This window comes from Buteo buteo, chromosome 4, assembly GCF_964188355.1.
Source record: "Buteo buteo chromosome 4, bButBut1.hap1.1, whole genome shotgun sequence".
NCBI lineage: Eukaryota > Metazoa > Chordata > Aves > Accipitriformes > Accipitridae > Buteo > Buteo buteo.
Genome location: NC_134174.1, coordinates 53,851,083 through 53,866,465, shown reverse-complemented (window position 1 = coordinate 53,866,465; position 15,383 = coordinate 53,851,083). Strand labels below are relative to the sequence as shown.

At 65.4% G+C, this 15,383-nt stretch overlaps 1 protein-coding gene across 1 annotated transcript; it reads right to left on the bottom strand.

The window, feature by feature from the left end:
- Positions 1–349: 349 nt before the first annotated feature.
- On the bottom strand, positions 350–14,516 carry CRTAC1 (cartilage acidic protein 1). The gene is made up of 16 exons (XM_075026946.1): positions 14,423–14,516; positions 10,245–10,441; positions 8,737–8,933; positions 7,662–7,792; positions 6,874–7,030; positions 6,147–6,281; positions 5,700–5,845; positions 5,369–5,505; positions 4,638–4,720; positions 4,036–4,136; positions 3,783–3,951; positions 3,111–3,256; positions 2,934–2,976; positions 2,295–2,438; positions 966–1,091; positions 350–557 (listed from the first exon to the last, which is right to left on the bottom strand). The coding sequence occupies exons 1-16, from the start codon at positions 14,465–14,467 to the stop codon at positions 430–432; spliced, it is 2,085 nt and encodes a 694-aa protein (XP_074883047.1). The 5' UTR covers positions 14,468–14,516; the 3' UTR covers positions 350–429.
- Positions 14,517–15,383: the final 867 nt, after the last annotated feature.

The window sequence follows — 15,383 nt, the reverse complement described above, 5'->3', positions numbered from 1 at the left end:
TGCCCCGTGGGACTCCCTTTGGCTTGGTCATGGCATGTGTGCAGGGTGGCCCTGGCCCTGCCGTTCCCACTGGGGCCCCCCTGCATGGAGGCCTTCCTCAATAAACCCCACGCTTCATCCCCTGTTGCCTGCCCCGTGTCCTCCTGCGTCAAATGGGTGATGCTGGGGGGGGCACAGAGCCAGACTGGGCATCCCCCAGCACAATGGGGTGCGCAGAGCCCCACAAGGAGGGTGAGCATGTGGGAAATAAGGGGGAGGGATGGGGCAGTCGATGGGGGGACGGTGACAGACCCATGTAGCAGACATGTGGTCCCAGTGACAGGGACCCACGGGGAAACCAGTGCAGGAAAGGGTTTATTCAGTTGGCACCGGGTGCAACCGACACGGGGCTGGGGGCGAGCAGGGGGCACCCAGCTGTGCCAGGGTGGGCTAGTTGCGCCGGCAGCGCCCACCCACGCCCAGGGAGAAGCCGTGGTGGCAGTGGCAGTGGAAGGAGCCGTGGCTGTTGTGGCAGATATGGTCGCAGGGGCCAGGCTGTGCCTGGCACTCATCTATGTCTGGAAAAGAAGGGGAGAGGGTCAGAGCTGTGCCAAGGGTCTGGAGCTCATCTGGCATGGGCAGGGCAGGGGATGGAGGGGGCATAGTGGGGGGTGCTAGCTCTGGGGCTGGCTGAAGCTGGGACACGAGGGCATCTCCAATGCTTGCAGTCACGCAGCTGTGGTCCTGCCACCACTTGTCCCCAAGGCTGCTGGGTGGCAGATGCCTCCTCACTCCATCAACTCCTGCACAGCCACAGTCTGCCCATCCTGTCCCCCGTGTTTTGGGTTGGCCGGGACCAGGGCTGTGAGCGTAACGGGGCACCCCAGGAAACAGCATCCCTGCTCCCAGGGCAGCACGGCTGCGCCGGGCAGCGGCAGGTGGGTGGGCACCGTGGGCTGCCGGCCCCGCTGCCTGCAGGTACTCACCCAGGCACTGGCTGGCAGCGGGACCAAGGGGGCGGAAGCCCGGGCGGCAGCGGCAGGCGTGTGCCCCGGGGGTGTTGGTGCAGAGCTGGCTGCAGTTGTGCAGGCCCCGGGCACACTCGTCGATGTCTGGCGGTGGGGAAGAGAGCGGCACGGCGTTACAGCAGGCGGGGGGGAAGGCGGCACAGCCCTGTTGCTGCGGTGTGGGCAGCGCTGCCTGCTGCACCCCAGCCCCTCCAGTGCTGCACATCTGGCTGCGCTCCCAGGGCTGGGCAGGGGCAGAGCTGCCCAGGGCCACCATGTGCCCTCCAGCTAGCTCCTGGCCCGCGGGCAGGGAGAGCTGGGGGATGCTGGGGGTGCCCCCCCCCAGCCCCCTCCCTGTGCAGCCCCAGGGCAGGGTAGGCAGAAACATGGGCACAGCCCTGCCCCCCACAGCTCAGCAGGCCGGGCTAATAGACAGGATATAGTTTATTAGGGGGGTTCTCCAGGAGAGGGGGTGGAAGACTGAGCAGGGTCCGACTCCAAACAGTGGGGTCAATACGTTAAAAAACAGACCAGGAGGGTCCTTCCCCCGCAGGGCCGGGGGGACCCGCCTCTGCCAGGGCTGGGGAGGGGAGTCCCCGTCACCGAGGAGGGGGCAGGCAAAGCACACACGTCGCAGGCCAAACCAGCAGGCACATGGTACGGTATCGAGGCGACGGAGCAAGTGACCGCCCGGGAGGCGCCGGCATGGCAGGAGCAGCGCTGGGGCAGGAGGTGCCGGTGAAGGGGTGCTGCCCTGGGACTGCTTTCCTTTCCCAGACACAGCTCCATGCCCGTCCCACCGCAGGCCACCCCAGCAGGGCACAGCTGGCGCTTCCAGGGTGGTTCGACACGGAGAGAAAGAGAGAGAGAAAAAGAGACAGGCAGAGGCCGGCCAGTCCTTCCGCCAAGGCTGCTCTGGCGTGTTACGGACAGGGGTTAAAGTGCATAGAGGCAAAGGCAGAGTCCGAGGACTAGAGAGAGAAGGGCGCTGTGGGGGGGCCCGGACCAGCTCCCGGCGGAGGGGTATCCCCCAAAAAAGGCCACTTGAGCTGCACAGAGAAGGAGAGAAGGAGCAAGAGAGAAGAAGAGAGAGAAAGAGAGAAGGGGGGGGTCAGTGGCAGCTCAGCGGGAGGTGCAGGAAGAACAGATACAGAGCCAGAGGATGGCACTGGGCAGCCACCTGGCAGGATGCGGCCAGGCCTTTGGCAAGGGTGCAACCGCATCCCAGGGCGGTGCTTTGGGGCTGCTGCCCGCTGGCTTGGCCAGGCTGCGGTGGCATGGGGTCAGGGCGTCCCAGCCATCACTCACCCACGCAAGCCGTGCCGTCCTCATTGGGCTCAAAGCCCCGGCTGCAGCGCTTGTTGCTGCGGCAGCGGTACCCGCCATAGGTGTTGATGCAGATGGGCTTGTCCCGAGGGCAGATGAAGGGGAACTCGATGCACTCATCCGTGTCTGTAAGCAGAGGGGCCTTGGTGTGAGATGGCTAGGCTGGGAGCTTGGGGCAGCCGGCCATGGCCTCTCCGGTTCCCCCTGCACATGCTGGATGACTCCCCCAGAGCTAGCCACGCACAAGCCATGCCTCTGCCCAGAAGGCTCACGGCATGGCCCCGGCCACCCTGCCACATCCCTGCTGCCCCTCCATTGCTTGTGACTCTAGCACAATGCCCGCCACATGCCACCCATCCTCCTGCCCCCCGGCAGAGCGCTCTCCTCCCTCCCCGTGACACCACAGCCCCCCTCTAGAGCCATGCTGCTGCTCCTATTCCCAGGCCATGTGCCGGGCAGGCAGCTGTACCCCTTATTGAGCCATGTGGCCGCCCTGCCTGCATGCCCAGCTGCCTCCCCGGCGGCCACGTCCCTGTAGCAGGGTGCTGCCCTCGTGCCCCCCGCGGGGCCGTGCTGCAGCATCCCGGGTGCAGGCACGCCTCTGCCCCAGCAGCCACTCACCTACACAGCGTCCGTTCTCGTGCTGGGAGAATCCCTGCCCGCACTGCATTTGGGGAGAAGCGGAGACAGCTGGGATGGGGAGGAATCAGCCCTGGGCAGCCACCGAGCCAGCAGAGCCCAGCCCCTCATTCCAGCCCCCCAAAAGGCTCCTGCCCTGCACCCACACCTGGCCCTCACCTCCAGTAGGGCAGGCAGGAGCGGCTCCTCCGGGTCCAGGGGGTAAGGGACCTCCAGGACGGAGTTAGTCTCACTGCTGGCCACAGCTCGTGCCACAACGCGGCCATCTGGCCAGGTAACCTCCAGGCTGCTGGCTTCGTCATGCCCTGCAGGCGGGCAGCCCGTCAGAGGGGGGGTCTCCGGGATGGGCAGGGGCTGAAAGGAGGCCAGGGGGGTGGTAGGGATGGAGGGGCAAAGCCTCCCCTTGCTCCCTGAGCTGCGCCCCAGGGTGCCCGTGTTGACAGCCCGTGCACAGGGATGTAGCCTGAGGGGTGCACATGGGGACGATGGGATGGGGCAGGGAACATCCCTGCAGGCTTGGCTGCCAGCTCTGCTGAGCCAGGGGAGGGTTAATGGGCAGAGAAAGCCCCTGGTGCCTGGGCAAAGCAGCAGGCAGGGGGTTGGGAAGGGGGCAGCAGGCAGGGGGTTGGGAAGGGGGCAGCAGGCAGGGGGTTGGGAAGGGGGCAGCTGCCCCTTGCAGCAGGGCTGCGGTGGCTGGGCACCCTGCCTGCAGCCTCCCCTGGAGCCCACCATGCCCAGGGTAACAGGTATAGGTAACTACCATGCTGCAGGGCACCGGGACAGCAGAGGTGGCTCCTGCCCAGAGGTGTGCTCCTTGTCCCCCCAGCTCACCCAGTCCAAAATGCGCCACAGGCTCCATCTCACAGAGGTATCCCGATCCGCCGTCGATGATGCGCAGGTGGGCCCCGCTGCGCCGTGTGAACAGCACTACTTTGGCCCCCCGTGCAAAGGCCCCGAAGCGGGTGCGGGGGATGACACGCAGCCAGTTGTTGCTGGTGCCCTGCAAGGGAGGAGGGAGCAGGGAGACTGAGCGAGGAGAGGTGGAAGGGATGGGGACAACACGAGGACCTCCTGCTTGACTCACCTGGGTGCCCTTGAAGATGGAGATCGGCTGTGCCATGGACTCACCATGGGACAGGATGAGGTCCAGCATCCCATCGCCATCAAAATCCGTCACTGCACCCCCTGCAAGGACAGGATCATGTCATGCTCTACATCTCCCAGCACTGCACCCTGCTGCCGGTGTGGGCTCCCACAGGCAGCAGCAGCACTCTTGGCAGTACAGGGGCAATAGGGAAGCTGGGGTGACCACAGTGCAGGAATAAGGGTCCCTGTATGGGTGACACCCTGCAATCAGGTGGGTCAGCTCTCCGCGGGCTGTGGGACACAGGAGCCTGCCTGGCCCCTTCCCAAATGCAGAGGTTGGCTTTGAACAGTGGGCACCCAGGAAGGAGCCCCCCAGGAGTGAAGCCCTGCAGAACAACTGGAGATGGCACCGTTAGCTGGGCATGGGTGGAGGGAGAAAGCTTGGGGCCACTCCTGGGTGATGAGGGGCTTCAGGATGCTGGTGGGGAGCAGGCAGGTGACTCAGCCAGGCATACAGCATCCCCAGGCATAGAGGGTGCCATGCAGTTCTGTGGCACACCCCCTGCATGGGCCCCCACTGCCAGGGCCAGGGGGACCCACCTGTGCCCCGTCCCTCGGGCTCCAGTGCATCCCCCGGATTCAGCTCTTCCACGATGGGGTCGGAGTGCTCCCTGCGGATGAGCCTGCCGAGCACAGACAAGGTGTTAGTACCAGCCTCTGCAGTCCCCAGCACCTTCCTGGGAAGTGCCTGTCCTCTCCCGCAGCAGCATGGTAGAGAGGTGGCAGCCCTGATGGCTATGCAGGGTGAATGGGGCACAGGACTGGCCCCTGCCTGTTAGGGCCTCACGTCCCCACTCCAAGAGCCTGGTTCTTGTGGGTCTGAACCGTGGAGCAGAAATGCCATCTCCAAACACTGCTGCGTCCCTCTGGGACCGGAGACCACCCCCCGGGACTCCCTGCTATGCCGCTGCCCTCCATCCACCCATGGGTGCCAACACCAGGTGGGCAACCAGCTCCCACCGCCCCACGCACCAAGCCAGGAGGTGCCACATAGCACTAATGAGGAATTGACCCCCACAATTAACAGGAGCCACGAACAAGCTTGAATGCAGCTGCTAATTAGCGGTGCCAGGGACCCCTGGGGCTGCTGCAGGCACGATTGCAGTGGCTGGTAATGACGCCGGGAAGGGCTCAGTCACGCCGCCTTTTATTAGCTGAGCCCAAGCAGTGGCATTGCTGGAGAGGAGCCCCTTGAGCCTGGCTGTGCCGCGTGGGCTGCTTGACCCCCCCAGAGCCGGGTGAAGGCTGCCCCGGCCCCCCCGGGCTCCTACCGGAAGAGGCGGTTGGCAGAGGAGCCGCGGTAGGCGATGTTGTTGAAGAAAACCTCCAGCTCCTGGTCGTTGTCGAAGTCGGCTGCGATGACAGTGCGGACGGGGGACGGCATGGAGAACTTGGGGGTGGCAATGTCCTGGGGGGGGGGATGGGCATGGGGTGACAATGGGCATGGTGAGCGGGACACCAGGTCCTACTTTGGTGCTTCGGGTCCTCTCCTCGCTGGGAATTGGGGCTCAAAGCCAAATCAGGGTGAAGCCAGCCCCCCCCGCCCCCCCAGCCAAAGAGGCTCAGTAGCAAAGCCAGCAGTGGGGGGGTCCCAGCCCTCACCCGGAATCGGACACGCCCAGGGGCCCCGCTTTGCAGGTAGAGGCGGTGCGGCCCATTCCAGTTGCCGTAGACAATGTCCACCCGGCCATCGCGGTTGAAGTCAGCCAGCGCCACGCCACGTCCATGCTGGTAGGGGTCATCCAGTCCTGGGGAGCCACAAGGGGACGGGGGGAGACGGGACCCCCTCCCTGCCTCTGTCTCCCTGGGATGCCTCCCAGGATGTGCCTCGTGGTCCCCAGACAGGTCATCCCCATACAGGGCTGCATCCCTGCACCGATGGGTGCCCTGGTGCACCTCGGCCACCCCCAGTGGTCAGAGGGGCTCTGGGTCCCCGGGGCTGTCTCTCTACCCTGCACGCAACCAGCCCATGCAGGTGGGGGCAGGCAGAGCCAGCCCTGCCCTGAGGTCCCCGATGCCTGGGTGCTCCCCCTGGCTCCCCCTACTCACCCACAGCAGCTGCCACATCCCGGTACGTCCCGTCCCCCCAGTTGTGGAAGAGGAAATTGGGGCTGTTCTCGTTACCGCAGAATATGTCGGAGGCGCTGTCGCTCAGGATGGGGCCCACGGCCACCCCACGACCCCCTGGGGACAGCAGCCCTGGGGTGAGGGGACAGCTGGCACCCTGCCCTAGTGGAGTTCTTCCCCCCCCCCACCCCCTCAGTACTGCCCACCCAGTGCTCCCAGGACAACCATCCACCTCCTGCCTTCAATCCCTCTCATCAGGAGCTAATTGGGCCTGGCAGCCGCTTGTGTCACTCCCAACCCTAATCACTGCCATCGCCATGGTGACAACACTCCTAATTAGTGACAATTTACTGCTGGGGACACAGGGCACAACAGCAGTACCCATTGTGGTGGGGCAGGATGGGACGCAGGCTGGCACACTCCCCACTGCCTTGTTTGTGTACCCACATCCCCATGCCACGCTGCCCACCCTGGAGATGCTGTGGAGGGATCAGCCCAGGTGATGGTGGGCACGGGGGGTCCTGCCAGGTGGGCATCCCATGGCCCTGGTCCCTTCCACGGGCCGTGGGGCTGCCACTAGATGGGGCAGTCAGGCAGCCTAACGCGTGGCACAGGCCACCGACTGCACTGCCCTGCCTGCGATGGGGTCCCACGTTCGCCGTGCCCAGCGGTGCCCCAGCCCTTCCACGGGGCCGCAGCAGCTGGCTACCTGTGTACTTGCTGACACCAGCCTGGGCAGCCACGTCCACCAGCACCACGATGCCGCGGGCAGGGTCACTGGCAGCCACATCCATCTCGATCAGGGCGTGGGGGCCCACGTTGCCGCTGGCGTAGTTGGCGATGTAGATGGAGTACCTGCCGGAGCCCTGTGGCCGGCGGCACCTCCTCAGCACCCACCCGCCCAAAACCCATCTCCATGGGGACCTCAGGATCCCTGCCGTGGGGCTGGATGCTCTCATGGCTCCATGGGACCAGACACCGCTACCACATGCTGAGCAAGAGCTCTGCAAAGCCCATGGTGAAAAGCACCCCAGGAGCGGGGACATGCCCCATTGTCTCAGGAGCTCTGTGGTCCCCAGGCTCATGCTGCCCCCGCAGCATCCCCAGTGTGCCAGGTCCCCCCCATCCCCACCACTGCCCTTGTCCCGTGCAGCAGCTGGACCCTGATTTAGTGATAATCATTTGGAAACAAACCGCTGGAGGAGGAGGAAGAAGAAAGAGCAGGTGACAGGAACATAAATCACCTCGACAGGCACGTTTATCAGCTGGCGGCAACCGTGTGGACAGGCGCCTGCAGTCCCCACGGCTGGGGGGGCTGCCAGCCCTGACAGTCCTAGGCTGCTTGGGGACACCCCCGGCCCCAGTGGGGGGTGGGATGGGACTGGTGCCCATGCAAGGGGAGAGGTCCCCCGGAACCCTGCAGGGGAGGGCTGGAGGGGCACAGGGGGTGGGAAGGGAGTGGAGATGCCCCCTGCCCACCGTGCCCTGCCTGCTCACCGTCCGGTCCACACAGGCGACGGAGCGCCCGGCGAAGCGGCTGGCTACGTCCCGGTTCACCTCGTCGCTCAGGAGGTCCTCCCAGCGCCCGTTGCGGAGCTTGAAGAGCTTGTCCGTGTAGGTGGCCATGCCTGGGGGGGGCACGGGTCAGGGAGCTGCAGCATCCCGCCTCCTCCCGAGGAGGGTGCCCTGTGGCAAGGGGAGGCTGTGGAAGAGGTACCCTTTTCCCAGAGCATCCCAAACCTCTGCTCTGTCCCCCACAGCCCCCAGCAGTGCCATGGGGCCAGGCTGCTGCTGCAAGAGCCCCCATGACCCTTAAGGGCCGCCAGGAGACACGCAGAAGAATCAACTCATTAAAGTAAAATGTGTCCCAATGGGGCACAGCCCTGTAGATCATCCCCAGGAAGGTAAAAAAAAAAATTGATTCCGTGCCAGGCACAGGCAGTGAGCTGCACTGCCCGTGACAGCACCGATGGCAGCGCCTGATTTAGGGACAGGTGTGCCAGCGGCCACCGCCAGCCCGAGTAATTAGGAGCGTCAGGAAGATGGATCCACTGCCTGGAGGTCAGGGCTGTGGGACAGGGACATGGGGCAGAGCTGGGCTGGAGCACCGACCCAGGGAGCTCTGGGGATGCCCAGTGCCATGTTGGGGCATGCAGGTGTCCTCCCCATGACAGATGTCCCAGGAGCTGGGACAGCACCGGCAGGGCAGGATTAGACCTGGCTTGGTCCAGTGGGCACAGGGGAGCCACGGCACAGAGGGGCACAGCTGCTGCAGGGCACAGCTGGGATCTGCAGCACAGGGTCCCTGTGGCAGGGCAGCTCCAGGGGTGGTGGGGAAATCTGCCGTCCCACTCAGGGTGCTGCTGGAAGGGCGGTGGGCAGCTGGAAGTGCTGAATCGGCGGATGGCTGGACTCAGCATCCCGCCCGTGCTGCCATCAATCAATGGAGCCACTCAACTGAGAAATTAACTCCAGCCCGCACACATCCCTCACGCACCAAAGGTCACGGGCGGCTGTGCTGGGAGCTCCCCCCCTGCCCGGGGCGTGGGGCACAGCCGCCAGCGGGGCTCACCAGAGAAGGCGTTGTTGGTGTTGAGGAAGTAGATCTCCTCACGGCCGTCCCCATCAATGTCACAAGCTGTCACGCCGATGGCGTTGCCCTGCCGGTCCCGCAGCGCATAGTATGGGGAGTCCCGCTCATCCTCTGCCACGTTCACCAGCCGTCCCCGTGCCTTATCATACTTGAGTACCAGGTTGGGGCCGTTGTATCTGTGGGTGCGAGCAGGGGTGATGGCTCCCCGAGGCCTGGGGACAGGATGAAAGGCCCCAGCCCATCCCTGGGGGGACACCGGGTGTGACACCAGGTTTTCCCCGTGATGGGCACAGCAGAGACCTGCATGGTCCATGGAGGCCAAGGACCCCGGGCTGTCCTCAGCACCCAAATGTAGGGCCGGCTCCTGACAGCCGATGAGGAGGGCTCAGCCTGGACCTGTTCCAGCACATGTCAGGCACTCCACGTCTACCTGGCCTGGGTACCCCAGGGCAATGCCAAGGTAGGGGCTGGGTGGCCAGCAGGCAGGATGGGGCGCAGGTCCCTGCTTGCAGCCCTTTCCCAGGGCAGGGAAACGGGCACGCAAGGCAAATCCTCTCAGCATGCTGCGCCCCACAGCCTCCCCGCCCGCTCCTGCCCGGGGCACCAGTAAACAAGTTATACAACGGGCATCACAGCCGCTTACAAAACCACGGCTGGCTGCTTGGCTCAGTCCAGCTGGAAGCAGTGTCCTGGACCACTCAGCGGGTCCCCAGTGCTGCCCGTGGTTTGTTGCCCCAGGGTGATGCTCAGAACCGTGGCAGGGCTGGACTCTGCCTACCACCGCAGTGCCCTGGCTCCTGCAGCCACCTCAGGTGGGCTCTTTTGGGGGTGAGGGGTCCCCTCCAAGTGAGCACACCTGTGTGTGCAAGGCTCCCTCAGGGGTGAACATGGTGGTGTGTGCACAGACGTGCTGCACCAGCAGCTCACAGCCGTGCCAGCACACACACACAGAGCCCGTGCCACGGTCCCCGCTGTCCCCAGCCAGGGCCAGACCTGCTGGCAGCAGCTGCTCCGTGTCCAGCCCCACTCAGGCACTGCCAGTGCAGCGCACGGCTCCCTGCCTCCTGCCAGCCCTTCCAAGCCATCACTCCAATAAAGGGCTATAAAAAACCTCCAGCCAATTAACCGAATCTCCGGAGAGCGCTGAGTCCTGTCAGCGGAGCTGAGACGGCTTGGGGACACGCTGGCTCTGCACTGCGGGGTGGACCCCAGCCGCTGGGCAGCTGCCACTGCCCTGTAGAGGGGGGACCTGGCCCCAGGGCCGGGATGGGGGCACCCACGTGGTCCCACGCAGGCGCCTGGCTGGCATCAGCACCCTATGTGGGTGCACACACATACACATACGAGTGGGTGCATGCAGACCCCCATCCCACCGCCCTTGTGCACAACCCCCCAGCCAGCCACATCCCCACGAAGGAGCAAGGAGCTTCTGGCCCTGCAGGGCCACCAGTTCCCGCTGTCACTGAGGCACTGGGTGCACCACTCACCCCGCCACCACGATCTCAAAGTCACCGTCGGCATCCAGGTCAGTGACGGCCACACCATAGTTGAGCTGCGTGGGGTTGCTGTCGTAGTCAGGTGGGAGGAGGCGGTGAGTGACGGCTGCGAACATGGGCTCGCTGCGCTGGGAGCCCTCGCTGAGCCAGGCCAGGGACAGCAGGCACAGTGCCAGCATCCTGGGCACCTGGGAGAGACCTGCAGCCCATCAGCTCCAGGAGGAGACCCTGCTCCACGGTGCTCGAGCATTCCCACCACCCTTGCACAGGAGACACTCTCTTTCCACTCCTTGTCACCCACCCCAGCCTGTGCCACCCCACCAGCCCCTTGATCCTTGGGGATTGCCACAGCTCTGGCATCCCCATGCACAGACCCTCCCGGGTGCAGCTCACCCTCAGGGCTTCCTTGGGACAAGACCGTGCTCCAGTGAGCTGAGAGGTGGGACTGAGCAGGAGTGGGACCTTGGGAGCCCATCCCATGGGAGGGACTGGGGAGGCAGCAGGAGGGCTGTGGGGTGCTGACGAAGCTGGGCTCAGCCCCAGCTCTCCCTGCCCCCAGGGGCTGCTGGCACCCAAGATCCTGGCAAGTCACGATGCCAATCGCAGCTCCCTTGGCAGGGCCAGAGGAAGCAGGCAGTTGGCAGGCAGGCTGAGGAGCTTTTCCCCCCTTCCAGCTGGTCTTCCAGAGCTTGGGAAGGCCACAGAGAGAACATGGGGATACTCTGCCAGGTGACTCCTGTGTGCCTCAGTTTCCCCACCCTGCTGGCACTGTTCCTCCCAGGGTCTCTGCAGGGCGAGCTCCTCCCAGGATGGCCAGGGAAGGTTTCTGCACAGGGATGTGACCGCAGGAAGGAGATGCTGGGAGGAACGGGACGCTGGGAGGAGAGGCTCAATTAACCTGGACTGCGGAGGACAGTGTCTGCCAGCACTGCTGGCAAGGCTGCAGAGATTTTGGAGCTGGCTCTGACCTGGCTGTAGCACAGGTGATGAGCAAGGTGGCACTCAGGATGGCCAGCCCTCACACCAGGTCAGGCAATCCCCTCCAGAGGGGAAGAGCCCAGCAGCAATCTGTGCATCCCTGGGCTGTGGGCATGAACCCATGTGCCAGCACCCCAGCTGGGAGCAAAACCAGCCCGTCCTGCTTTCGCAGACTAGAGGGATGGCTGGGATACCTGGCCACCAAGGTGGGGGACACTGCTCCATGTGACTGTGCCATCCTCCTGGGCAGGGCTACCCCCAAGCACTGGCAGGGGGACAGGGGTGAATGGCCCCGCTGCCAGCTGGTCCCCATGCCAGCGAGCAAAGGAAGCTGTGGCAGCTGCATGGTGCCACACGTGCCCGGTTTGGAGAGGGGAAGATGCCGGAGGCTTAGATCCTGGCAGACCCACTGGGCTGCAGGGAACAGGCTGCTGCCACCCACCCTGGGAATGGTCCCAAGGGTCTTTGGGGGGCCAGGATTCCCCTGCCACAATCAAATAGCTTCCATGCCCACCTGGCTGGGTGGGAAGGGGCTGTCCTCCAGCCACAGAGGAAGGAAGCCTTGAGCCCCAGCACACCCAGAGCCCTGCGTCCCACTGCACTGGTCCTGCTTGCTTCCCCCTCCAATCCCATCTGTTCCCCAGGCCCAGCTGCAAGGGTGGATGTGTGTGTGTGTGTACCCAGCTCTACTCTGTGCGGCTCCCTTTCCCTCCCTGGCCTGACCCACATCCTCCCACAGACCCAGGTGCAGCCAGCCCCCCTCTGGCACCATGGTCTCCACCACCCAGCCAGATTTGGAGCACTGTGCCCATCACCCTGCCGTCCTGTCTGGAGTGGCTCTCCAGGGGCAGGAGCCTGGGTCTTTCCCTGATGCAGGTGCCCCATACAAGCCACATGTGATGGGAATGGGGTTTCATTGGGTTGCGCAGGGATGGGACAGTCCCTGGGTGTCACTCTGCCGTGCCAGGCAGTGAGGGAGGGGAAGCCTTTGCCAAAGCCCCACGCTGTGCTCACTGAAGTAAGCATGGGCGAGAGCCATCCACATGTGGACATACGGGTGCAGTGCTGCCACGTGAGCCCACTGCTGATGCAGAGCAGTGCCCCCTCACCCCCAGCCACAGCTGGGTGATGGGTGGCTGTCCCCAGGCCACCAGCAGGGCTCTCCCTGCTCTGCCTCCCCTCCAGCTCCCCACAGCTTGGCCCATTCCCCAGGTGCTCCCCTGCCCCAACCAGCTGCAGCCGAAATCCCTCCAGGCTGGATGGAGCCTTTCCAGGAGGAAACAATGCTCCTGATTGGAGACAAAAGGCTTTTCCCAGCAGATCGGGTGCTTGGTGCCATGGGGAAGGGATGCATGGCCCAGAGCCAGGCCATTTGGGAAGGGGGAGGGAGGAGGCTCAGGCCCTTCGTGGCAGATGGGAAAGGCCTCATGGTTCCCCAGCATGCTACTGGTAGCACCAAGGCCCAGGCATGAAGCTCCACCTGAGGTTTGAGGCTATGGGGTCCTGCCTGTACCCAGGGCAGAGCTCAGCCTGTCTTGTCCCAGCAGAGCCACATCCCAGCTTGTGTTGTGACATGTGGTGGCAAGGTCACCCCAGGAACTGCGGTCATCCCATGGTGCCTGCTCAGCATGGCTAACCCTAGTGACACAAAGCCAAGCTGCCAGGCAGGGGTAGAGGCAGCAGGAGGATGGGAGCAAGGCAGGGAGTGCCATGGGCACCCACACAGGGTGCAGCCAGGCAGTGCAGGGACAGGGTACTGGCTCCATGGCAGGGATGCAGCACGTAGGGCTCGTCTGTCCCCACGCGTGACTGTGGCTGGCAATGCTCTGAGGGGACAGTGGGATAGGACTGGGAAGGGAGCCGTGGGGCAGGCAGGGGGTTGTGCCCCAGACTCCTCACCACAGGTGGGGAGATGCTGTCCCCAGGGCTCCTCAGATAGCCACATGCACATCTCCAGCCCTCAGCCCGCATCATGGGGAGGGTGGGAGCTGGCTCTCTGTGCAGCCATCCCGTCCCGCATGCCACCGTGACATTGCTGCCCACCACATCATGCACCCCAGTGATGTCATGCTCCAACACTGCAGCAACATCCCATCCCGGGCCGCAGCCACCTCCAGCACCGCTACGACATTGTGCAGCAGGGGTGTCATCACACCCCAAAGGCACCCCAGAGCAGTGACAACAAGGTGACATCACAGCACCCCATGATAACATGACGCATGTGCTCCAGTAACACCATATTCCCATTCCTGCCATTCCCAGGCTGCCACAGCTGTACCCGCCAGGGCAGAGGACAGGCAGGAGACGTCCCGCAGACCCAGCAGCCCCTCTTCCACAGGAGCTGAGCTGCCCAGGGATTCCAGCAGTGTCCCCTCCACAGCACCTCCGCCCCAAGCAGCCCAGCCCCTGCAGTGCCTCTGCTCCGGCCAAAGCCCATGAGCCCCGGTCCCGCTGCCCCGGCTGCTGCCGTGGGCTCAGCACTGCTCCCTCCCACACCTCTCTCAGACCCTGGCCTGTGCACGCATCCCATCACAGATGCTTCTGACAGGCCCAAAGCCCCCAGCTGCCAGCTGGCCTGTCCCTGTCCCCTCCCATGCAGGACTCCTCAGCGCCGGACCCGGCACGCTGGGGCTCAGCCAGCAGCAGCTAATGCAGTGTAGAGATGAGCAGTCACCTTAGCCTCCGAGCTCAGCCCAAAGGGACACCAGGTCCTTGGGGGGGCTCAGACCCACCAGCACACAGCCAGCCTTTTCCCACGCAGGCAGATGGGCTGCTGGACCCCTCTCCGCACAGCCCCCAGCCCCTCCACGGACTCAGCCGCGACCAAGCACAAGTGCCCCTAGAAAGAGGAGCCGTCCCTCGCTACTCACCAGCCAGTGCTCCCCCAGTCCCAGCCCACACCCCCATCACCGCTCTATCCTCCTGAGCCCGATCCCACCCCAGCCCAGCATCCTCCCATCCCCGTCCCCATCCCCTCCCTCCTACCCTGCCCAGCCCGCATCCCCTCCACTCTGCGGTGCCAGGCTGCGTGCCCACCGTCCCGCTCCACCCGCCACCAACTTCTCTCCGGGCCGGTGACCGTGCCGGAGTTGAAAGCCACCACCACCTCCTCCTCCCCCCCCCCCCCCCGCGCCGGGAGTCCCCGCGAAACTTCACTGGAGCGAACCAACCCCCCCCCGCCCCCAACTCACGGGCCAAGGCGGGTGCCCGGCGCCCCCGCGGCGGCGGGAGCGCATCCCGCAGCGCTCGCCTCGCCGCGCCGCACCGCACCACCGGCTCCGGCGCTCCCGGGCTTCCGACGGGGCCGGCCCGGCCGAGCGGCGCCTTATGTAGGGCCGGGCGGCGGCGGCAGCGCCAATGAGCGGGGTGAGGGGCGCCGCTGCCAATGGGGAGCGCGGAGGTGGGGCTGCGCCGCGCTGATTTACTGCCCCCGACGCAGCGGCAGCGCCGGCCGGCGTGCGGCGGGGGGGACCCGCCGGGCAGCATCGCCCCGGGCACCGCCGGGGATGGGGGACGGGGGGCTTCCCGGGTAGCTGGAGGGGGAGGTGGCTGGCGGTAGCGGGGGGGGGGGGGGGCTTCCGGCTCGCGGGAGGGGAGCTGCGCTTCGGCGGTCGCCCCGTGGGTGCCGAGGGGTGGGTGGTGGTCGGGGTGCGCCTGGGCACGGCTTCCCGCCTCCCGTAAGGGCAGCTGGGGCCAGCAGAGCCGGGGATCTGCCCCGGCCTGGGGGCAGCGGGGGTTTGCCCCACAGAGCAGGGCGACCGCGGGCACGGGAGGGGGAAAGGGAGCGGCGTGGGCAGCCCCCGTAGCGCAACGCCTGGCCGCGCCCCGAGGGCTCAGCACCCTCCCTGTGCCATCACCCCGCGGGTCACCCACCTGCCTCTGCAGGGACCCCGGGAGTGGCTGTGCCCCGGCGGCCAGTCCAAACTTCGAGCAAGGCCCCGTCTCAGGCCACGCAAGGCACTGACTTGCCCCAGATCTTGTAGCCAGTGGATGCCTGAGGCAGGATGGCACTTAACCCACAAGCCTCCCTTCCCTGACGTGTCTCTCCTGCGTGGCTGCTGCGGGGCTGGGCACAGAGCTCTCTGTGTGTCTCTGGATGCAGAAGGTGGCTGTGGCAGGGACTGGGACAGCACTGGCAGGGCACAAGGCTAC